General features: G+C 49.5%; 2 protein-coding genes across 3 annotated transcripts in view; one reads left to right on the top strand and one right to left on the bottom strand.

Annotated features, from left to right (window-relative positions):
• Positions 1–1,929: 1,929 nt before the first annotated feature.
• The window catches only part of LOC102957305 (beta-galactosidase-1-like protein 2), a 63,084-nt gene continuing 41,118 nt past the window's right edge, over positions 1,930–23,895 (bottom strand). The window contains exons 9-19 of one of the 2 annotated variants that reach the window (XM_042959119.1): positions 23,272–23,356; positions 21,321–21,458; positions 20,679–20,759; positions 20,172–20,278; positions 19,377–19,517; positions 19,010–19,081; positions 18,668–18,746; positions 16,400–16,487; positions 16,007–16,118; positions 15,452–15,568; positions 1,930–1,980 (exon numbers count right to left, since the gene is read on the bottom strand). In XM_042959119.1, the coding sequence (XP_042815053.1) occupies positions 1,957–1,980; positions 15,452–15,568; positions 16,007–16,118; positions 16,400–16,487; positions 18,668–18,746; positions 19,010–19,081; positions 19,377–19,517; positions 20,172–20,278; positions 20,679–20,759; positions 21,321–21,458; positions 23,272–23,356 (1,044 nt within the window). In that variant the 3' untranslated portion in view covers positions 1,930–1,956. Of the gene's footprint in view, positions 1,981–14,157; positions 15,163–15,451; positions 15,569–16,006; positions 16,119–16,399; positions 16,488–18,667; positions 18,747–19,009; positions 19,082–19,376; positions 19,518–20,171; positions 20,279–20,678; positions 20,760–21,320; positions 21,459–23,271; positions 23,357–23,895 lie in introns of those variants that run through there. The other variant, XM_007082660.3, reaches the window with a different exon arrangement.
• B3GAT1 (beta-1,3-glucuronyltransferase 1) lies at positions 2,645–10,206 on the top strand. The gene is made up of 6 exons (XM_007082659.3): positions 2,645–2,727; positions 2,893–3,039; positions 6,417–6,925; positions 7,567–7,863; positions 8,599–8,699; positions 9,891–10,206. Exons 1-5 carry the CDS (start codon positions 2,724–2,726, stop codon positions 8,683–8,685), a joined length of 1,044 nt encoding a protein of 347 aa, XP_007082721.2. The 5' UTR covers positions 2,645–2,723; the 3' UTR covers positions 8,686–8,699; positions 9,891–10,206.

The raw sequence follows: 23,895 nt of genomic DNA, 5'->3' as shown, positions 1-23,895 counted from the left end.
CTTATAATAGCCTCCATTAAAGTTATGGGGTTTTCAAGCCATAATGGCTTCCAGAGTAATTAATGCACAACTGGGGTTTATTGCTAAGTTTATTTTTAGAGCTTTTCTCCCTCATCCCATCCTCCCTTTCCTTTCATAGATGTTTTGACCAAAAAGACTGGATGGGATCAGAACGGTCTCTCCAGAGCCCTCATGTACACTTGACTGCATCCTTCCTCACCCCAAACCTGCTTCCTGCTCCCACCTCCAGGGAGCTGCTGGGACCCCACAGAGCAGACAACTTTCATGGAGGAGTGTGGCTGTGAAGCATTTCTTGGCCAGGGCCTGTGTGTGGACCTGTGGTTACCCTGCACCTGAGCTGGATTCTAGGCTCTTGAGCCTGGAACCTCTCTTCCCACACTCCTGCCAACAGCATAGAGCCAAAGGGCCTGGACTTATGTCTGGGTCAACCATGACCTTATTGATTGCAACTTCAGACAAGTCACTGATCCTCACTGGGCATCAATGATTTCCTTGTGAAATGGGGTTACAACAGCACCTATGGCCAGTGGTCCATGAGGATCGAACATGAAGTATTGAGTGTCATTTCTGGACACCACCAAGTGCTACATAACAGCTTGTTATTACTAATGACAGCCCAAGCAGACAAGTAGGAGGTTGAGCAGGTGCAAGAGGAAAGAGACTTGGGATAAAGAGGCTGCCCATTAAAAAGTATAGATGCAGGCACCTGCACCATGAGCAGGCTGGATATGCACGCAACAAATTGGCATGGAGCTTGCCTCTCTGTTACTTTCTCCATCCTGGAATTAGGACCCTCCCCAAGATGAAGGACATTTGGAAAAGCTCCTTTTTGAGTCACTAAGAACCCAAAGGAAATCTCCCAGCTAGACCTCTTAGAAGCTCCCTTGTCTTCCATCAAATGTGGCCTAAGATGGCCCAGCCAAACCAAGCCCCTGACTCAGCCCTTTGCAGCCTAGTCAGTGACCTTGGAGTGGGGAAATTGGGTTGGGGCTGAGGGTGGCATGAGGTCACTCCATTTCATCATACTTAGTACATGAGATCCAGACAGGCCTCCTGGGGTGGACACTGGGCTCTGTCACCTGGAGGGGCCATGGAAGAGGAGTTTGTAGGAGACACAGCACGTACCCCAGAATTATTCTCCCTGGTCTGTGTCCACATCATTTGTCCCTGCCAGTAACATTTAACCTCAGTGGATCTTCCATTTCCCTGAGAAGTTGGGGTAGCCTGTTTACCTCCTGCCTACGAGGAGACAGTGGAGGCAGAGCAGGCCCCTGGTGGTAAGTGGTTGGCTGCAACATGCTGACTGACCCTGGAAACCACAGTGCTCTTTACTGGAAGACATAACTGGTTCCTCCACAAGGTGACAAAACTATTTGGAGAGAGGACTAGACAAGGACAGAGAAACACACTGTTTCCAAATCTGGGATTGGGAGGTGGGGGGCAAAATTCTCCTTAGCCATGGCTCCTGATGCTGCCAGAGATGGAAAGCATGTGCTACCTGGGGCTGGATTGGGCAGCTGGCCTCTCTAAGGGATGTCACTGCACAGTGCTGGACACTAGAAGTGGTGAGCATGCCAGGACCAGCCATGGACTTCCCAGGACTGACATTTCCCCACCCCCTTTGCAGATCCCATCTGCATCTTACACAGGGTTCAGCAGAGAAGGGACAAGGAAGGCAGAGAATAGGATCTGACAGTTTCCATGGTGGTTGTGAGGGCTCTGTGTGTGCTCTCTTTGTCACACAAGACAACAAGCCCCAGAGAAGGATGCTGCTGACGGACCCTCTGCAGAACTGAGAAGAAATTCAAGCAGGCTTACCCTATTCACCGAAGGGGTGTCTCTCCCAGGGCTCCTGTTGCTGCTATTTTGAGTTCCGTCTCCTCAGGGTATGGCAGCCCCCACAGGGACCATCTCTTCACCTTGCTGATACCCAAGCTATGCAGAATTCATGAGAATTTCCTATTGACATGGACAAAGAGAAGGCACTTGCTGCATGTACTCCCAGGGCCTGTCCCCAAAACATCTCCTGTTGGCCCTCACCCCAACGCCTACCCCTTTATCTAGGCTATGAAGAAACCATCTGGACACAAACGTGGACACCAGAGTAGCCAATGCATCTTGAGCACTCAGTATGTATATATATATATATATATATATATATATATATATATATATATATACACACACACACACACACCAGGCACCATTCTGTGGCTTTTGTGAGGTTAACATTTGATTCTGAGCCTTGTGACATAGGTAGTGATAGTACCCTATTTCATAGATGAGAAAATAGAGGCAGAAACAGTTGCTATAACTTGGTAAAGGGCATATGGCTTGTTGGTGGCAGAGTTGGGGTTTAAACCAAGACTTGTGTGTCTGAAAGCCGTGCCCTTAACCTCTGTGCCCTGCTGACTCATGTAACTGGGCAGCACCTTGTCCCCATGCCTGTGGGGGACAGAGGCTGGCCGAAGCAGTCCTCAGGGAGAAGGCAGTGCAGGCTCCACTATGAAAACGCCAATGCTGTGAGCCCTGCAGCCAGGCCCTGCCCTTCTGGGCATCTCTCCCCCCACCCCCAGGTCTCTGGCCATCCTGTTCTGCTCTCTCTTGCAGGTGTCCACTTCACAGGGTTCCTGATTGTGCCCCTGGACAGCCACCCCTTTGCAGTCTCCGGTCTGGCTGGACTCTGCAAACCTGCTTCCGCAATGGGTGGGTTGTGAGCACTGGTAAGACCTGCTAGCCAACATTCGGCTTCTCTGCTCTCCCTGTGCCTGGCCTGAGCAGCCCATTCCTGTTCTTTTCTCCCCTGTGCTTGCCACTGTCTGCTGCCGTCACCCCTGGGGCCACCCTTCTCCTGACCTTGCCGCCACTCAGGTAACGAGGAGCTGTGGGCCCAGCCAGCCTTGGAGATGCCGAAAAGACGGGACATCCTTGCGATCGTCCTCATCGTACTGCCCTGGACACTGCTTGTCACCGTGTGGCACCAGAGCACCATCGCGCCTCTGCTCACCGCACACAAGGGTGAGCCCCTCAACCTCTTGCCCTGGCCCCAGCCAGGCTTCTGTAATAAGAATGACCACAGCTGACGCTGATGGAGTTCGTATTTTCATTTACTAGGCAGTTGGGAAGAGCCATAGGATGATCAAGGCCAATGACCTTACCTTTTGGGGGGTCTTGGTCCCTTTCAGAATCTGATGAGTGCCAACACACGCATGCATGCACAGATACACATACACGTGCACAGAGACACACATGCAGAGAAACACACAAAGGCACATATGCACAACTCTGCATCCAGTCTCAGGACATGTAAGGACTGGTTGCTTTCAGCTGTGAATGGGGAGGGATGGATGGACAGGGTTTTTGGCCTGTGTTTTAAAACCATTCAGGGAGAGCATATTATTTGCTTCTCTTTTCCTGCTTGGGCAACCCTGATCCTACCTAGTGAAAATAGACCTGGAAAGAGAAAAAGTCCCACAAAGCACTCGTGGATGAACAGACTAGAACCAGTTTCTCCTGGCTCTGAGTCCAAGGCTTTCCCTCCCACCAGGTTGCCTTTCCTTCTCACACTGGGCTCCCTTTACTCTTCTCGCTTCTATCTGCCCCATATCTGGCCTGCCTCCTCATTCCTCAGTCTTTCATCTCATGCTCTTCTTTCCCACCCAACCCATGCATGTACAGACTCAATACTGTAGGGCAGCAATTCTCCTATTGAAATGCACATCATATTACATGGGGGACATGATAACATACACAAGTACCCAGGCCCATCCCAGAGAAAGAGAGTATGGCTCTGTGTTAGGGCCTATAAATCCATGTATGGCTCATAACCCTGGGTGATTTGGATGCAAGCAGTAGCCAAGAATCATAGTCTGAAGCCAGGCTGTTTCACAGTTACACAGTGGGGCCTGCTCAGCCCCAGCAGTTCCTGAAGCTTCCATGAGGAATATTTTCCAGGCTGGAGATTGCAGAATTCCCACTGCCCCATGCTGGGCACTTAGAGCCTCTCCTGACATTTATCCTCCAACATCTCTCTTTAATGCTCATCATTTGGAATTGTTATCCTACAACTACATCATTCCAGGAGGTTTAAAGCTACAATACACCAAGTGACATAATATCATGTAAATTCCATTCTTGGCAAAGCTCTAGAGTCAGAGGTGTCAGAATGTTTTGCTAAGCACTGATGCTGCTGCCTGAGGATAGGGAGCTGGCTTTCTGTGTCCTCAGAGTATGTCAAGATGGGCTTAAAGAAAGCTGCAATGAAATAATGTCAGGGGCACCAGGAGGCCTTTGTGACTCAAAGGTTGCAGAAGCCCTGAAGCCAGCACTGTGGCCCGGTCAGAATGCATGGAGAACTTTCCCAGGGCCCAGACCAGTCTGTTTGGTGTGATTTGAATGGAAGAAAGATGGGGAAAATGGCTCTAAATCTTCCTTCCCAGTATTCAGTTTCCAAAACTTCACTGACTGCAGGATGAATTAACCCTTATATCAATTTTGGTCAGAATCCCCATCACCTATCTCTCTTTCCTCCACCTTGGTCTGTTTTCCAAGTTTGACCTAAAACCCCTCCAAAAAGTCACCTTTGATCAACAGAGGCTGAGCTAGTCTTCTACACCTGCATTCACACACCAGGAGGCATGGTATTCCCCACTGCATGTCTTGTGCCCTTGGCCTGTGTGAACACCCTAAGAGCCTGGAGCTGGTCATCTTCTGGGTGCATCTGTACCTCCTCCCGGAGCCCAGTGTCAGATCTAATACATGAACTGCACACACTCCATGTGCTAATGTCAGTGATGGGAAGTAGGGGAGGTGACAGAATGGCTGATTCCCAGCATCCTCCCTGGAACCATACTTCAACCCAATCACGAAAATGCTTATTGCATCCTTTCTCTAGGTACAGGAAGCTATGCAGAAGTAGGGCTGGCAACTGTCCTCCTTTTAAACACGAGGAAATGATAACAACTGCCTGGCAGTGTTCTGAGTCCTTTACATATATTGACTCATTAATCCACATAGTAACTCAATAAAATAGATGCTATTATTACCTCCATATTGCAGTTGCTAAAATTGAGGCACGAGAAGTAACCTGCTCAAAGGCATAGTTAGTGCCAGAACTGGACAGGGTATGAGCCCAGTGTTTGGATTCCTAGGTATGTCCTCTGACCATTCCCATCTCCTAGGTATGTCCTCTGACCATTGCCACCTCCTGCTGAGATCGTGTAAGAGCAGTGAGGGCCACACAGTTTTTCACACAGAAAGACTTGGAGAGCAGGGGCTCAGTAAAATCAATACCAATGACCCTGATTTGTCCTCTTGACAGGACTGCTAGCCTTACTAATGAGAAAAATGTCCAGGATGTAAGAAAAAGCTTGGTAATAAGAGCTGCCCCAACTGAAACAGGTTGCCTTCAGGAAGGAATGGGTTCCCCATGCCTGTGAGTGTTTTACCAGAGGCCAGACCTCTTCAAAATTCCACTGCCCCTGATGGTGTCCTTGGGGAGATATGTATAAACACTAGCTGGATGCTAGCACAGTTGGGGTCAGTGGTACGGTTAGTCTCCCAGATGTTTGAATGAGTGTCTAGAAAGTGCAGATCAGGAGTTTGACATCAAGCAGAAGAAAAGCTAAAGCAAGTGTCCACTCTGTCTTTTTGTGTAGGTCAAAATTTAAGAACATCTAAAACCACAAACAACAGGTTCAGGATTCAAAATTATCTTGGCAACTATAGGCATAACCCTGGAAGAAAACGTGGTAGTTAAGCATGAAATTCTGCACCAAGATTCATAAACAGGAAGGGAGAGAGAGGCCCCACTTGAGTAGAGGGTTTATGAAAAATTGGGCTGAGCTAACCTCACACTTTGTGAGATCCACAGTGCACTGCAGCTAGGAAAGCACTAACACTGGGGCATTGTGGCATTTACACCACTGCGGGTGGCAGTGCTGCCCTGCTATGCAATCCCAAGGAGGTGGGGGGGGGGGAGCGGGGGCGGCAAGTGCAGTCAGCTCTGGCCAGATGGGGAGAGCACTAGGGTGGGAAGCGTCAGGACACTTTGTCATATAAAACCCAACACATTTAGGAAGTGAGAAAGCAGTCTTGGAATTTGGCCAGCCACACTCAAATAGCCACAGAGCTGTCAAATATGAGAAGGAGGAAGAGGTTATTTCTGTGTCATTTCGGGAGTCAGAACTGGGAAAATGCCTGAGAGAATTCCAGGGATGCAGCTTTCTCGGTTACCTGTAAAAGCTAGAGCCCAGGCAGGTTTCTGATGGCATTCCTGCAGAAGGAGCAGTGGGGAGGTGTGTCTTAGCAGGGTGGGTGACATCCTGCCCCTTACCTGAGGCCAGAGGCAGGCCTGCACGGCCCAGCCACACACCGTGTGTCTCCCAACCCTACAGATGACGGTAGTGACCCCCGGCGCGACGTGCCTCAGGGTGCCGACCCCAGGGAATACTGCATGTCCGACCGCGACATCGTGGAGGTGGTGCGCACCGAGTATGTGTACACGCGGCCCCCGCCGTGGTCCGACACGCTGCCCACCATCCACGTGGTGACGCCCACCTACAGCCGCCCGGTGCAGAAGGCCGAGCTGACACGCTTGGCCAACACGCTGCTGCACGTGCCCAACCTGCACTGGCTGGTGGTGGAGGATGCGCCGCGCCGGACGCCGCTGACCGCGCGCCTGCTACGCGACACCGGCCTCAACTACACCCATCTGCACGTGGAGACGCCCCGTAACTACAAGCTGCGCGGCGACGCCCGTGACCCGCGCATCCCGCGGGGCACAATGCAGCGCAACCTGGCCCTGCGCTGGCTGCGGGAGACCTTCCCGCGCAACACCAGCCAACCGGGTGTGGTGTACTTCGCTGACGACGACAACACCTACAGTCTGGAGCTCTTTGAGGAGGTGTGGGACGGGGCAGAAGGCTGGGAAGGGGTGGGAGGATGCTGGTGAGGGGCCTCTGGTGTGGGGGCCCTTTGGTATGGGCACAGAGGGAAACAGTGGGGTGGGGTGAGCAATGCCTGCTGGGGTGTCAGTGTAGACTGCAGGCAACCCGAGAAGGGATGGAAAAAACTCATTGCAGACTTCTGCAGTCACCCCTGCCTCAAGGGAAGAAAGCAGAGTATGTAGCTCATAGAACAAAGTCTTGGCCTTAGAGGCATGCCCTCAAGTGGTATAATTTTATGTGCAATAATTTATCTTTGGGACTTGGGAGTCATTGGAGTCTGGGCAGGGGAAGGAGTCATTTCAGACTCTACATTGGGAAGACAGAGGTTTTTGCAGGAGGAGAGAAAGCTAGACTCCAAGTCTTGTGGAGAAGAAGCATTTTAGCTGGGGTGAGCGTCAGGCCTTGCTTTTGGCAAGGCAGGTTCCTCTGTAGATGCCTACCATGGAGGATGCATCTGGAGTTGGGGCTGGGCCGGATCCCCTGGTATGGCTTCAGATGGCCTGTGTGTGTAGAGTTAATTGATTTCCCCTTCTCTGGGGACAGGCACCACTCCCTATCAGCAGTCCCATGTGTCCTGACTCTGGATTCCCTCTTGTAGATGCGCAGCACCAGGAGGGTGTCTGTGTGGCCCGTTGCCTTCGTTGGTGGCCTTCGGTACGAGGCCCCACGGGTCAACGGGGCTGGGAAGGTGGTCGGCTGGAAGACAGTGTTTGACCCGCACCGACCATTTGCAATAGACATGGCTGGATTTGCAGTCAACCTGAGGCTCATTCTACAGCGTAGCCAGGCCTACTTCAAGCTGCGTGGTGTGAAGGGAGGCTACCAGGAAAGCAGCCTCCTCCGAGAACTTGTTACCCTCAATGACCTGGAGCCCAAGGCAGCCAACTGCACCAAGGTAAACCCTCAGCAGAACTGGCAGGTATAACGCAAGCTTTTCCCAGCCCATCCAAACACTCCCGACAGGTCAGAGGGAAGGAAATAAAGACCTCAAAACTGCACTGCAAAGGACCAGCCTAGAGCCATGCCTTCCTAGAACACCCTCCCAAGAAGGTAGCTTATACCCAGTCAGGCCATCATGCTAAAATCAAGCACAGAAATGGAGAGGGTGGCAGTCAGTAAGGAAGACCAAGGGTTGCATCCCCTCCCAAACCTCAAAACAGCTAGGCTCCAGACATGTGTGAACACATATGCATGAACGTGTTCATGCCAAGGTGCATGCACACACATGACTCCATGCACGTGTGTGCACACGCACACACATACACACTGCTTCTAGTTTGGACTGCTCCAGCGAGGGCCAGGACTATACACTTGGCTGAGCCGAAGTCTCTTGAAGAAATGTCTCCCTCTCTAGAGAGACCCATCAAAAAACACAGGGGAAGATGAGAAGTAAGAGGAAATCTTGGGACTTGTCTATTTTCTGTAGCTGCACACTTTGTATTTCCAACAGATATTTTGAATGCATTATATGTACAAACAGCAAGAATCAGGAAGCAGGTAGAAATAAAGAACAAGGACAGAACGGAGGGGCAGCAGAAGTACTTGTAGAGTGTGGAAGGGACCTGGGAGGGGGTAAGGTGAGGTTAGGGGGGGACCTGCTCCATGTTGTTTTGTGTCTCTGGACACACAGATCCTGGTCTGGCACACACGGACAGAGAAGCCGGTGCTGGTGAACGAGGGGAAAAAAGGCTTCACTGACCCCACTGTGGAGATCTGAGCCCCAGGCTACAGGTATGGCAGTGACAAGGGTAGACAACACACTGGGCAGGGGCACCCCAAGTGTGGATGTGGAACAAATCTGCCAAGGCTTTTCCTCTTGGTTTTTAATTGTGGGAGGGCAGGGCAAATACTTCAAGAGTGGAAGAGACATAGCTGAAGTCCCCTTCTCATTGTGCTGCCTAGAAGTTCACGGGAGCCAATTTCCCCTGCACAGCTGGGTCCTTCTGCCACCAACTCCTTTGAAGGTCTCACCTTCTAGACACAGCCTCATGACAACTTCCTGTCATTACTGCTGTTATTGTGGCCATGACACCAGTCCCATTGCAAGGCATTACTATGTGGACTCTTTCTCCAGGCTTTGTCTTCCCCTGTGGGTTTCTCTTCAGCCATGCTGCTGTGGCAGGGACCCCTCACTCTCCTGCTTCCACCTCATCAAGCACCTCCGGGTGTCTCTTAATAGCAACAGTGTAGCACATTGATGAAAGCATGGACCCCAGAGCCTAGTTCAGGCTCCAGGCCTACCACTTTTCATCCTTTGACCTTACTTTCTTTCTCTAGGCCCCAGTTTATTGACCTGTAAAATGGGTTGTTAGGGGCACCAAGAACAATCTTTGGTACATAATGAGTGTTATGTAAGTGTTGCTACTTTTATTTAATTCTTTAAAACTTTCTATTGAAGTAGGCCACAGGATCTATCTACATTTTAGAGGTAAAGAAAGGGTGTTCAGAAAAGCTAAATGAAGTGAATTGTGCCAGCTGTTTGTCCAAGTCAGGAAATTTATGGGCTTTTCTATAATATCATCCCAGAGGTGGGAGCTCAGACGGTGGGATACACATCTGTCCTCTGGCCTCAGAGTTAAGCTTCAACTTCTATATCATGTTGGCAGCTACCCTGCCCACAGGAGACCATGGGGTGTCAGTCTGCCTGTTTTGTGCCTTGAACCAAAATATCAGCTTGAACAGTGCCACTGAAAATGCATCTGTACAGAGCCCCATCACCTACCTCCTCACCTGGTCAATGGAAGGACCTGCCCCCACCTGCCTCTCAATAAGGGATTCACAGAGGACCCTAGGGGTTGGGCTCTGTGGAGCTCCTGGGTGAACCCTGATGGGGGCTCATGATTGAGCAGTTTGGCCAGACTGGCTGCCCCTCACCTGCCTCCCTGCTTAAACGCCTCACCCATATTCTTCTCCCCTTCACAGGAGCCTCCTTCTCAAACCCTGTTCCTGGCCTTCCATCCTCTCCCCATGGCTGATGGTCCCTCCGAGGCAAACTCCTAAGGAATCACCATCACCCTCCTTTCTATACTGGGGGCTTCAGAGAGAGCCCAGCCTGATGCCGGGACAAAGGACGGAGAATCAAAGCACAGAAATCCCAGACCTGTTGTTATCTTCCATCCAGTATGACCAGGGGCCCAGCTGCTAGCCAAGTCACGCCAACCAGCGAACCGGTGCCCCAGCACACCTCCCCAGAGCTTCCTGCACTGACAGGGCCTGACGGAGCAGATGCAGTGGGCACCTAAGCCCTGGAGTGATGCCAGGCTGGGAGAGAGGTGAAAAGACCCCAGCTGTCAAGTGCAGTGTGGCCTTGCCCGGCTCCCTGCTCCTGGGGCCCAGCATGACTGCACAGGCCACCTGGCCAGGGAATTCTGAAGACCAGAGAACAGCCCCCTGCCCAGGCATCAGGAACACTGCCCCGCCCTGTCCTTGGAGAGCTGCTCTCAAGTAGACATACCTCTGTGGCTTTCCTCTGGTTCCTATTTCCAGAGCATAAGGCTGTCTTTGATCCCAACAGGCAACCACCCTGCATGAGGGGAGCCTGGGCCTGCCATCAGGCTCCCCCATACCTCAGGCTTGTGGTGGGAGTGGAGTCCCTTACTCCGGGCCCACATCCCTCAAGCCTGCTCCTTCCAGCACAGGGAAGGAGGTGGGCCCTCGAGCCAGCACAGGTCATGGACTGACCTGGACTAAGATCATGCGGGCCCCTGTCTAGACACTGTCTCCCCACTGCCCACTGGGCTCCACGGCCTCTTGCTTGGGCTGGGACTGGGGAGGGCAGGAGCCCTCTTTCTGGAGCTCTTGAGAACCACAGACCTCAGGGGCTGAAGTGAGCCAGGGGTGGGCAAGGCAGAAAGAGGCGGGAGGCAGGGGCCATCCAGTACTCCTTCCTGCCCCTGTTTAAGGGAGGAAGGGGCTTTGGGTTAGCAGAGGGACTTGTGGAAAAGGGGCAGAGATCATTTGGATCCTGAGGGGAAAGGAGACCTGAGCACACATTACTTTGGAAATCATTCTATTGTAAACACAAAATGGGAACAAAACTCTTCCTTCTCCCTGAGTTGGGAGCATGAGAACAAGCCTGCTGCTTGTTCCCTCTCCCCCCACCCCCACCCCTGAGGAAGAACAGTGTGCATGTGTTACTTCCCTGTACCTGGAGGCTACTGACAGGGACAGCCCTCTGCTGGCTATCACTCATGCTCCTGAAAGTTGGAAGCACAATTTTCCTCCCAACTGGAGGAAAAGGAAAGGCCTGAGCCTACTGAAGAGGTGTTTATTTTTTAACGCTAACAGCCCCCACTCCATTTAAACTCACAGGACCGGTCTGAGGACCGCTAAGAACCCACTCCTGGGTGGGTGGGTAGGATTCAGTCCAGCAACCTAACATTCAAAAAATAGCATTGGCTGCCTATTTTGAAATGGATTTAACTTCCCACAGCATTCGTGAAACCATCCGATGGGATCATATCCCTGAGAACCCTGAGCCACCTTGCAGGATATTCCCAGCCTCTTACACTTTCTATGGTGGCTCTGGAAATCAACCCCTCAGAATCAAGTGGGGTGTCATGGGAGGGGAGGGAGGAGGTGTGCACAGGGCACCCACCAAATGAGTGAATTCATGCCCAGGCACAGCACTGCCTCACTCACTGAAACCAGCCCTGAATGCTCAGGTCAGCCTGGCTGGTCTTAGGCCACCTTCTTAGCCAAAAACCCAGGGCTTATTTTTCAGGAAATTGATAATGAACAACAAAATGGGATATTCTGTTTTTATTTTTGTTTTTTTGTTTTTTTGGCAGATGCTATTTCTGTTGATTTCACCTAATAGCCTCTCTTAGCCGCATGTGTATTTATTTATAATTATAACCCTGGTGGACTGCAGCTTTCATCTTTGTTGGGAATGAGTTTGTTATCAGAGTTGGGTCCATGACTACAATTTGTTTCTCAAACCCAGTGTGTTCCTGCTCCCCACCACAAGAGTGAGGCCCGGGTCTAGGAGCCACCAGAACAGAGCCTGGGGTGAGGGTGGAGCCTGTGCAGCTGCACCATCTGGTCTGTTTTAATTTAACTGTATTTAATTTGTTTCCAAAATTAAAAGTCAAACATGGTTTTTAATAGCCCTAATCGTCTGCAGCCCTGCCTTACTTTATTCTCATTTACTGCTTTAACCATCCAACAAGTATTTACTTGGCAGGTGCCTACTATGAGCAGGCATTATTCTAGGAACTAGCACAGAGCACTTGTCTTCATGGAGCTTCCCTCCTTAGGGACAAGACAGATGAACACCAGGCATATACGGTATTTTAGATGTGATCTGGTCTAACGAGAAGTATGAGGCCAGATAGGGGTGTCAGAGTGTAGCTGAGGAGGAGTTGATCCCCTCTCTAGGGTGGTCAGGAAGGCCTCCCTGATGAGAGGACCCAGCAGAGCAGTAGAGTACAGATACACAGTTACCTGGATCAGACCATTCCAGAAACGGGAACTCACTTCCAGGCAGAGAGTACTTAGCATGTTTAAAGATCAGCAAAAAGGCCAGTGTGCCTACAACTGACTGGCAAGACAGGAGGGGTTGGGTGGGAAGTAAAATGGATGCAGTTGGTGGGGTGCACAGAATATACTGGCCCTGGGAACCGGGCAAAGCTTTTGGCTTCTGCAAGTAAAAAGGGAAGTGGAGCCGTTGGAGGGTTTGGAGCAAAGGGCCAAACTGGCCTATAAAGAAATCACTCCCCTTTCTGTGCTGACCATAAACAGAGGGCAGGGCAGGCTAGCGGAGGTGGCTCCTGCCATGATCCAGGCAGGAGATGATGGTGAGTCAGAAGAGCAAGCCTTGGGACAGAGAGAAGTGGTCAGGTTCTGGATATGCCTGAGATACAGCCAGGAGAATGAAGTGGTGGAGTGGTTGTGCACTTCTCCATAAAATGGAGAAGCTAAAACCAATCTGAGACACAGAATAACCATTTCCTGCTATGGGACAGAGTGCAGCAGGGATCATGGGGGAGTAATCGGACTTTGTCATCACATGCAGGAGCAAAGGTGAGTGTACAGCCAGTAGATCTGGAGCTCAGATGGAGATAAACATTGAAGAGCATGAATTTCCAGGCTGTTTACAAACCCTGGTTAGTGATGCACCCACAGTGAGTGTGGACAGAGGGAAGAAGAGGCCCAAGGAGCAGGTCTAGAGATGTGGGGGTGATGAAGAGTCTTCTAAAGATTCTGTGATGAAGCCATCCAGTAGGGAAGGTCCGGGCAAACATGAATAAACTCTGTAGGATGAGCTCTGCCAAAGGGCTTTGACAGAGAGAAGCTGCAGGGTTAGCTGGCAGATAAGAAGGTCAAGAACAGTAAGTTGGGGCAAGAGGACCAATGCATCCCTGAGCAGATTTTGATAAAACCAATTCAAGGGGATTCTTCACTTTATAAAAGGATTTGCTGTAAGATTCATTTAAATACCAGTTCCCTATCACATCTTCCAACAAAGCCAACTTTTACACACACCTTTGTAAGAACACGGTCAGGTATAAAGTAAGGTACAGTGACACCGCTCCCAGTGTTGGCCATCCCCAGATAGTAGGACCCTTGGGCCCAGCCCCTTGTTACTGTATGTCCTTGACCCAGGCTCAGCTCTTGGGCCCAGTGGCTACACACCACAAATGCCCTACTGCAGAGTCCTTTCCTTAGCCAAGCCCAAGATGTAAGCAATGGGGTGGCTGGGAGCCCCATGGCCTGCTATTCCCCACAGGCCTTTATGGATTCCTGGCATAGGCATCGTCTTGGAGAGGTATTGGCTATTTACGTTTGATTATTACTGGCAATAATTAGTTTCTGGCAGTACAATCCAGATGTTATTCGTGAGGAAAACTCACCCTCTGTAGCTAACTCACATGTCGAGTTCTTGGCTATCTAGCAGATTCTTGCAACTGCCCACCAGCACCAGAGTGAATCTGTACTTGACTTCTCCTCTCCAATGGCACTACCAATCCACAATGACATGTCAGGCAGAATGAAGGTCAGGAGGGAGGTGGTAAGGAGCCAGGGGATAGATCATCCACTAACTAGGTAAAGTCAGGGTCTAGATTCTCAGTGCCAGATAGACTAAATGGGTGCCTGACACCACAATGCTTTTGCCTGTGGTAAACAGGGGCACAGATGGGATCAGAAATATCACTAAAAAGGGTTTGATTCAACTCTTGCTTTATTGCAATTCAGGACAGTGAACCTAAGCCAAACCAGTGGACTTGATCCCTAGAACAAGCACCTCAAATTTGGACAGACAGTTGCAAAGGAAGACTGGCTCTCCTCCCTCCTGCTTAGTTACAAGGATTGAAGGAGAGACTGAGCCGGAAGCAAGGTCTGGTCTAGGCTTGCAGGCCCCGTGGTTACACCAACATAGCAGGGAGGCTCCCTGCCCAAGCCACTGGAGCTGGGCCCTCATATTGGGGTGTGGTTTCTTCTAGGGCCTGCATTCCCTCCTCAGCTGATGTTCCTTCTCATCAAGTAAAACCAGAAATATTGTCTAATTCAGGCTGAGTATTTCTGTTTCTCCTAAGCTTGGCTTGTCATCCTGTCAGATGCAGTTAAAGTGGAAAGGAAAAGAAGAAGATGTGTGTGTCTCTCAAATGGAGCTTCTTCCAGAATCCCAGAGAGAGGTGAGACATCCACCCCCTTCCCCATCCTCTACAAATGGTGACAAACCTTCTATTTCAGAAATGAAAAGGGGCCATGAGGGCCATGCTGAGTGCAGGTGAGAACATCATAGAAGCAAACCTCATCACGTGGAGATATGATGAGACATTCCCACCCCCCAGAGAGACATCTCTCTGTCCTCTCCCAAAGAGCAGGAAAGTAGAAAGGTGCCATCAACAAAGCCCAGTCAAGAAGCCACTTAGGTAAGAAGAGGGTCCCTCCCTCCTATTCCACTTCTCTTCTTCAGTTCTTCCAAGTTTAGGGCTTTGAATTAAAGTAGGGGGCAGAGCTGTAGCCCCCATGGCTGCCTGAGAATGTTACTTAAGGAAACTCTCCCACATGGGAGAGTGTCAGGGAGCAGAGCACCAGGCCTTGCTCAGCTGAGAGGACAGTGGTGCTCTCCTGCTTCCAGGGGGCGCAGGAGCGGTGCTGTTCAATCAAGGTACTGGTTCCTGCCTAGGTGGGGTGTTTCAGTGAACTGTATCACAGGGCTTGCCATCTTCTCCTCGAAAACAATGACCTGGGAGAGAGAAGGGCTGGTGTATGACAGTAGCCGAGGTTTGTCTTGGAGCCAGATGAGGGTGCCTTAGGGGAAGGGATTGAGAAGCAGGCTGGAAGGAATGGGGACCCACAACTCATCAGCACCAAGGAGGAATACAGAAGGAGCTGGCTAAACCTTCTGCACCCCCTCTCCTGCACCCCCTCTCCTGCCCTAACCAACCTTAATAGACTGTCACCCGCAGCCCCCAGGGAAACACTGTGATACTGGGGAGGGCTGGGACAAGGGAAGGACTTGCAAGTGTTCCCACCTGGTTGATGCCTTGATCCAACCAGGCACCTGGGAGGTAGAGGGTCTCCTGGGGTCCGATGTTCCAGTAGCGTCCAAGGTTTTGGCCATTGATGAATACAACCCCCTTCTCCCAGCCCTTTAAGCAGAGTGGGAAAGGGGTTAGTTTACCATGAAAGGCACTGAATATAAAGTCACATGAGAAGAAAGAGACGGACACATGCCTTGCATTCTTCTCTCAGCTTCCAAGATATCAGTATGAATGGATATTTTAACAGTCATGAGGTTAACACATGGGGTATTCTATTTCCTGTGTCCACTAGCTCTAAGCCTCCCCAGCAAGGCACCCAAGCTCAGACCTGGACCCTAAGAAGTATCACCAGGTGGTTCTTCTGCTTTGAGTCCACTCCCCCTCTCCAGGGAGGCCCCAGAGACCCTTCAGAGAGGGCAACACAAAGACAGAGACTCTCTGGGTGCAGGTGATATAGAAGGCTCCAGCAATGACAAGTACAGGGGCTTGGGCTCAGAGCCCTCGGAGGGAAGACTGGAGAACCCAGGCAGTAAGGGGACTACAAACCTCCAGCTTCATGAAGGTGTCAAAAGGGGAAAGGGAAATTGACAAGACACCCAAAAAGAAAGCAGGGAACGTAGGTACTGCAGGGATAGGGCTCCATTTGTCGACGCTGAACCTATGAACAGAAGACAAGAAAGAAGAAGGGCACATTCTCAGATCTGGACCCTATCCCACACTCAATCACAAAGGCATCCCAAATTTTCACCACGTGTTAACCAGCGTATCATGGAAATTCCCCCAGTCTTTAGCGTTGGTACTGCCCCTACCCTGAGCAAGCTGCTCTGGGCTCTGGGTCTGTTTACACGTGATTGGGAGGAGCTAGGCCAGAGCAGGACCTTCCTGGCTCTTATTACATGTTATCCATGGGTACACACACTTCATGGGGTCAGGACTCACCTCTGAAAGAAGCTCTTTTTCATATCCAAGCTGTAGATTCTGAATTTTTTCAAGGGAGAATCATTCAGATAGATATTTCCAATTAAGCCTGTTGGAAGAAGACAAGGAAACATGAATAAGGCCAAAGGAAGGGGCACAGCTGACCCAGCTAAGGCCCAGCACATACATGGAGAGTTTCTGGAAAGTTCAAGTGAAAATTCCTCCAGAAGTATATACTCCCTACAGTATATACTACAGAGCTCTTCATGTGGTATAAAACCTCCTCTAGAAATCCCAAAGGAGAGAAGAGTGAGTAATAGCAATATTTGCCAGGCCTTCTCTGGGACTTGCATGGAAGAGTACATCTAAGGGCAATGACAGAGCTGAGAATGTCATAGGGTGAGAACAGTCTCTGGTCTCTCTCTGAAGGGGAAACTCTCTTTTGGGTATGAGAATTCCAACACAATAAAATGAAGCCCAGTGGGCAAATGATCAAGAGGTCACAACAGTTCTAACTTAGCTTCAAGGTCAAATTCAGTGGTGTCCCAAACTAAACAGACCTAATAACTCAGCCAGAAATCTTCTATATGGCCTAGGATTAAGGATATATTGTTTAAGTACTTGAATTGTGAACAGATGGCAATATGATTTGGGCATCTGAGTCTGAGGGCCCATGCACACTTTTGCATAGTGATTAACTAGTGCCTGGGGGGAGACGCCATTGATGTTGGTCCTGGAGCAGCTTCCAAGGTCCTCATAATCATGGAGCTGCTGAGTTTCTGAAGAGGGATTGTGAATAGGCTAGGGACTGTAAACAGGTTCCATGGAGCCTGTGGACTCTTAAATTGCAGGTACAGGTGTATGTGGGGGTAGGTCTATGACTTAAAAACACTGAACTGCTCCAGGGGTAAGAACTCCACAGTGAGAGTCCAAGGCACATCTTAATCAGGGACCTGGGAGGCAAAGACTGGGAACAGGGTCATGCTGGCAATCCCTTCCTGCCCCCAGGAGAGCAAAGGAAGTGAAGATGGGCCTGGAGATGGAGCTCCTTGGAGGAAGAAGCTGAGATCCAGAGAGTAACACCGGGGGGATTGCTTAGGGGAAAAGGAAGGTAAGCCTGGACAATGCTAGAAGCATTGTCCTATCCAGAGGCCTATCCAGAGAGGGCCAATCCCCAGGACCCAAGAAGCCCCCAATGGCTGGGCCACAGTGCTTCCCTGGCAGGCAGGGAAGGGATGCACAAACTTCCTCATTACAAAGGCAAACACCCATGAGAGTTGGGAGGTCACCAGTGTCCCTTACAGTAGTAGGATTTATTTGTCTGAATTCTTATGTCACAACTTACATGAAACCACCCACATTTTGACAGATGAAAAGGAAGAGGCACATTTAAGCATAGAAGGTTTAGAATACCAGGAAGAATAGAGGCATCTGGGTGGCTCAGTTTGCTGAGAATCTGACTCTTGATTTCGGCTCAGGTCATGATCTGACAGTCATGAGATCAAGCCCACGTCAGGTTCCATGCCAGGCATGGAGCCTGCTTGGGATTCTCTCTCTCCCTCTGCCCCTCCCCCACCTCTCTCAGCCTCTTTCAAAAAACAAACAAACAAACAAATAACCCAGGAAAAATAACATGAATTGGTAAAATATTCCTAGGGGAGCATACCATCAAGAGCATTTGTTTACTGTATGTACTAACTCCTCCTCCCCACCACAAATGAGATCATCAATGGATTTCCAAGGTGGATCAAGAAAAGAAATTGAGTGTGAAGATCCAAGAAGGCAAGGGTCCTGTGCCATTTTTCGATTTCTGGGGATCCCCTTCCTTAAGTCTCACCACCCCCACCCCACCCCAAGCAGATTATCCCCTGATAAAGCAGACTGCAGCCCAGAGAGATGTGGAAAGGCTGGCTCAGTGTTTCCTGTGTGTTCACCATGGACATGTGGACAACATGCATAGGAAAGAGGTCAGAACCCAGGTGGGACTTTCAGGCCCACATCCACCTCCCTCCAGTGGGCCTCCATGACTCAGCTCCCTCCAATGGCCCTCTGCAACCCACCTGTCTCCAATGGCCTCTACAAACCTCTTCCTTCCAATGGGCCTCCATGACCCACCTGCCTTCAATGGGTTTCCACAATGGGCTCCCTCCAATGGGCTACAATGGGCTACAATGACTCTACCTCATGAGAGTCAGCCTCCATGAACTGCTGGCATGCTGGTATGAAGAAAATATAGCCAGGCACTGCTAAGCACTAGAAGCTCTTCTCTTAGCACATGCTATGACCCACCTTTGCGCTGGTCATCAATATTATCCCCGTAGTTGACTCGCCCACGATTCTCCACCAAGATCCTCAGCCTGGTGTAACCCTGCCAGGAACATAGTCGTTGATGATGACTGCCTGATTACCCAGCCATAAGATTTCTTTGTGGAACCCCAATTATTCCCTGAACTCTGAGGATGGGGGTGAAAAAGTACCCACTGATCAGATACCAATGCTCTTCCCTTCTTCCATCAGCAGCTCTGTGATTAAGAAGGCTCCCATCTTCTAGGTCTTCCTCTTTGACTCCCACCAAACCTATTCAGGAAGCAGCTGGTGCTAGCCATTACCCAGCTCCCCAGAATAACAAACCTGGATCAAGGGAATAACGATCTTCTTCTTTTCATAGTCCAAGAATCCTATAGACACTGTGTTCACAAATACCTGCCAAAGGAACAGACAGAAAGCATCCATGGGTCCACAGGAGAGTGGCATAAGAGGAATTTCTGCTAAGCAAAGAAAGGGGTAATATTATGTGTGTGTGGTGAATATGGGTGTTAGCCAGGCATAGGAGGAAAAATGGGCATTAGCCCATGATTGTAGTTGAAAAAGACAATGATGGGCCATTTCTACACACTGGTACCAGGCAGATACATGAGGACTCAGGAGAGAGAGTCAGATGTATATGGTAGGGCTGGATGACTACAAGGTCACAGGAATTAAGAGAAGACATTCCTACCTGTCCCCGGTCACGCACAAGACCACTAAGGACACCTGATGAAGCAATGGTAGTCTCATACAGAGTGTACCCAAATGACTGTCCATTTCCATTGTTTATTGGCAGGTTCTCCATATTGACTGGTTTTTCAGAATTGACTGGCTGTAGAGAGAAGAGTCGGGAAAAATGCAGACTAGGCAGAGGAGAAAAGAGGCACAAATTTCATCCTGAGTCTTCTCGGGGAGTGTGGAGTAGCAGACAGATCCTACCTGGGGCTGGCGGTGGGGCAAGGGGCCCTCTAGCCTTTTCTACTAGTTTGACTTCTCATTACACAAACATGGGGAGCCAGTCCTGCCAACTGGTTCTCCAACCTCCAAAGTTCTGATTTTGACTTATCACATTAACCCATGGCTATCCAGGGTCATGGGTGTGCGTGTGAAGGCAATGGAATGAAGCCCAGCAATGTATCAGACCTGTGGCCTTTCAAACCGCCACCATTTCTGCATCACAGCACCCCCCTGAGTCAGCTCCAGGGTGCACCCTATTCTCAGAGAGGGATAGAGCCCACTCACAGGCCTCCTCACCTCCTCTCTGTCCACCCAGGCTGGAGAAAAAGACTTCCTACTGTGTTACCCAGTTTTTCTTCAAGTTCTTTTTGTTCCTTCCCACTTTATACCCTAGCAAAAGTCTGTTCTCTTAACTCTGAGCTCTAACGTCATAAAACAGACCTCAAAGCTATCAAGCATTTTTTACCCCTCCACAGCCCTGCTTGCCCACTTAGCAACTGCCCTGGCTTCTCTACCCTGCCGCACTCACCTCCTCCATGTACTGCAGGGCGTCCCACAGTGACAGGTAAAAATTCAGGCTCAAGGGCTCATAGGCAATCTTGGGAAGAAGGTCAGGCTGGGGAGGGAGAGGAACACCTGCAACACAGACAAGAGGGCCATCCCAAAAAGTCATTGCCTCCTCCAGCCTCCCTAGCCACTGGCTCTTGTCCACAGCCCAGTGTGATCCTTTATTCTGGAGCCAAGATGTAAACAGTCTTAGACTGCCTGATTCCCACTGGGAAGGTAATGTGGGGGCGGGGGTGCAGGGGACTTTCTCATACCCTCAGGAGTCTTACCGCCCAGAGAAAAGATGAAGCTGCAAGCACACAAACTATGATGAAAACAGTTTCTCAAACTTGCCTGTCCTTGTCTAGGGACATTCTTGCACATAGGTCAACTGGGGTTTAGGTGGGATAGTGAAGAAGTAACTCTTTAGGGGTCTCAGAGCACAAGTAAGGGCCCAAATTGGTGCTCAAGTCTGCTGACTGCCAGGTACCTGAGATGGAGCCAAAGAAACTTCGGAGCTTGAAGTATTTAGCTGTGTAATCCCCCGCCTCTGTCAGCACAGCATCGTAGTCTGCAAGACACCAGGACACTGTCACTTGTCACCTGTATCACAGGACAGCGTCCACAGCAGAAAAAAAGAGAAAGGAGAAGCTGGAGTATAGAGGCAGGGTCTTTTTCTCAGTAATCTGGGAGGCAAAACACTTTTGGTGTGAGCCATCAGTCAGAATACAATAAATACTAAATACTATAAAGTGACACCAAAAGTGCCATGGCCATAGCATGACCCTCAATTTCCTGCATCTTGCCTACCTTCTGTGGACTCTCAACCTAAAGGGAATCAGAGGTCACACATCTCAAGGGCCTAAAGAGGCTGCCCTCATTGAAGAATCTGCCTTCACCCTGCCTGTGCCTCTCATTTCCAAAGGCTCACAGGCATGTCCATGGGCTTCCATCTCCTACTGCTCTAGAAATTTAAAAGTGACAATCCAGACAAAACTATCCCTTCCCCAGGCACTCTAGAGCCGAATGCATTAAAGGTGCCAGATGCTGCCCCTAAATGATTCTCCATAAAAAGGCCCAGACATGCAAATGTGGCATGCTCCAGGGAAGGCCAGTGTTGGGGATTACTTACCATAGCTGGTGACATCAGACTTATAGTCATGAAAATGCATGGCTCCATTTATGAAGCCAAAGTTGGTGCCTCCATGGAACATGTAGAGGTTGATGGAGGAGCCAGCATCGAGAATGGCAGACACTGTTTTTAAAACCTCTGCAGCAGGAGGGGAGAGAGGGGATGTGCAGAGCAAGTCAGAGATTGGGACAAGCCTCTCAGCTTTTCTGATCCCCCAACCCCATCAAATTCAACTCCATAGCCCTGCCCTTCATCTTCCACTAGAACCGCAATCACAGAACATGAAGGGCATGAAGAGAAATGGGCCAGCACCACAGCCCCCGAGCTGCAGCCTTCCAGCTGTCGGTTCCACCATGTCCCTGATGACTACGATCAGAACAGTGTGCTGCTTGGGCTACCTCCACCCTTCTCAACCATTACTCACACTTGGAAAGATGCAAAAGACTGGACTCATAATTGGAGATGTTTAATTCTTATCACCTCCCCAATCCCACCTCTATGAGAAAATAAGTGTGAAAACAACATCAAAGGAGAAATATCAAGTACTTTTATACACACACACACACACACACACGTATTGGCAATCATATTGGAAAATATTAATTTTTTTTTAAAACTCAGTATTGATGAATCTGTGGGAAATAAGTATTCTTGCTTAATAATAGTAAGAATTGCTAACATCTTGCCAGAGTACATGTATACCGAAATGTATACTGAAACTTCATTCATGTAGCAATTCTATTGCTAGGAACTTAAGCTAGGAAAAATAATATGCCAGGTATGCAAAACTGGATGTTCAAGAATGTTCGCTGCAATGGTGTTCAATTAACAAAAACCACTGGGGGGTGCCTGGGTGACTTAGGCGTTGAGCTCAGGAGTTGAGCATCCAACTCGTGAATTTGGCTGAGGTCATGCTCCTGGGGTCATGAGATCAAGTCCTTCATCAGGGGCCCTGCGCAGAGCATTGGAACCTGCTTAAGATTCTCTCCCTCTCCCTCTCTCTCTCTCTCCCTGATCTCTAAAAAAAAATAAATTAATTAAAAATAAATTTAAAAAAACGAAAACCACTGGAAGCAACCTAAGTGTTCATCAATAAGAGAATGGCTAAATAAATCGTGTTTTAATCACCAACACCACAGGGTTCTTTTCATCCTTTAAAACAGTGATGGACTCTCTAATAGTGTGGAAGGCTCTCCATTTGTGTCAGTCACTGGCACAAGCAGGTAACACAGAGCAGATGTGACTGTATGTGTCCATATCTCTATCTGTGTGTGCGTACACGGCTGCAGACAGAGATAGCAAACTGCTAGCACACTCTACAGCTGACCCTTGAACAACATGGGTTTGAGCTGTGCAGCTCCACTTATGTACACTTTTTTATAGTGCAGTGCTGTATTCTCTCTTCCATATGATTTTCTTAATAGCATTGTGTTCCCTCTAGCTTGCTTTGTTGTAATAATACAGTATATGATACATACCATGTACAAAATATATGTTAATCAATTGTTCATGGTATCAGTAGGTTTTTGGTCAATAGCAGGCTATTAGTTATCTTTGGGGTGAGTCAAAAGTTATACCCAGATTTCAACTGTGCAGGGGGTCAGCACCCTTAACCTGCACATTGTTCAACAGTCAACTGCATGTGTTTTCTCTGGGCTCTGGGATTTTTATTTCTTCTTTCTACATTTTCTGTATTTGCAGGATGCTTGCAATAGGCACACGTTATTTATCTAATATATAAACATGATAAAGTACTGTTAAAAGTCCTACCATTCTCTTTAAATGTCAAGACAAATGACTCTGGACTATCAAGATCTGACTATTACATGCAGATAATCCCAGGAGCCTTGCACCCTACAGCTTATTTACATCAATTAGCAGGTTATTTGGAACTGATTTTTACTTTGTAGGTCAATACACATGGTGGATATAGGTACCGTAAAGCACTCACCAGAAGAATCCAGGATGTTGTGTGGGCCTCCCCACGAGTCAAACCACCCTGTCCAGTACTCCATCACCATCTTGGGCTGAACCCTCTGGACACCACAAAATGAGAAGTTAGCTGGCCAAAAGAGGCAGAGGAGAGCTCTTCCTTCAGGGAAATCCCAGCCCCTCGACCCTCCCAACTCATCCCTGGCCACACACTCCTTGACTTAAGGTCTATCAAAAGCAGAGCACAGGTGAGGACCAAATGCACGAGCACCAGCTGAATCTCCACATGGGGCCTCCACACTTCAGGTGGAAAGTGGAACGAACTAACACAGTTGATGCAGGAGACCCTGCTGCCTTAATGTGGTTTTAATGTTGCATATGGTGCTAGTGAGAAAACACAGAAATGTGTGTTCAATGTTAGTCTGCATTAGAATTCAGCATGTGCTCCGAGAGTCTTTTCCTACATTGGTTTGCTTTCCGGGCCAAGCCAACCTTTGCCTATCCTCTCTTGGGGAAGGAGAATGTTATATCAGGATAATTCCATTTCTGAAGGGCACGCCGAGGATGCAGACCCCTCAGGTGCTGGAAGAGTCAGAGGGCTATAGAGTGGGTCCTTTCTTGAGATCTAGCTTAAACAAAAGTG

This window comes from Panthera tigris, chromosome D1, assembly GCF_018350195.1.
Source record: "Panthera tigris isolate Pti1 chromosome D1, P.tigris_Pti1_mat1.1, whole genome shotgun sequence".
NCBI lineage: Eukaryota > Metazoa > Chordata > Mammalia > Carnivora > Felidae > Panthera > Panthera tigris.
This window is presented reverse-complemented; position numbering and strand designations above follow the sequence as displayed.

Bases quoted from the DNA above. Each gene is read 5' to 3' on its own strand.
- B3GAT1 (XM_007082659.3), top strand. The intron at 3,040-6,416 runs GTGAGCCCCTCA...CCAACCCTACAG, and splicing joins TCTGCTCACCGCACACAAGG to ATGACGGTAGTGACCCCCGG. The intron at 6,926-7,566 runs GTGTGGGACGGG...TCCCTCTTGTAG, and splicing joins GTCTGGAGCTCTTTGAGGAG to ATGCGCAGCACCAGGAGGGT.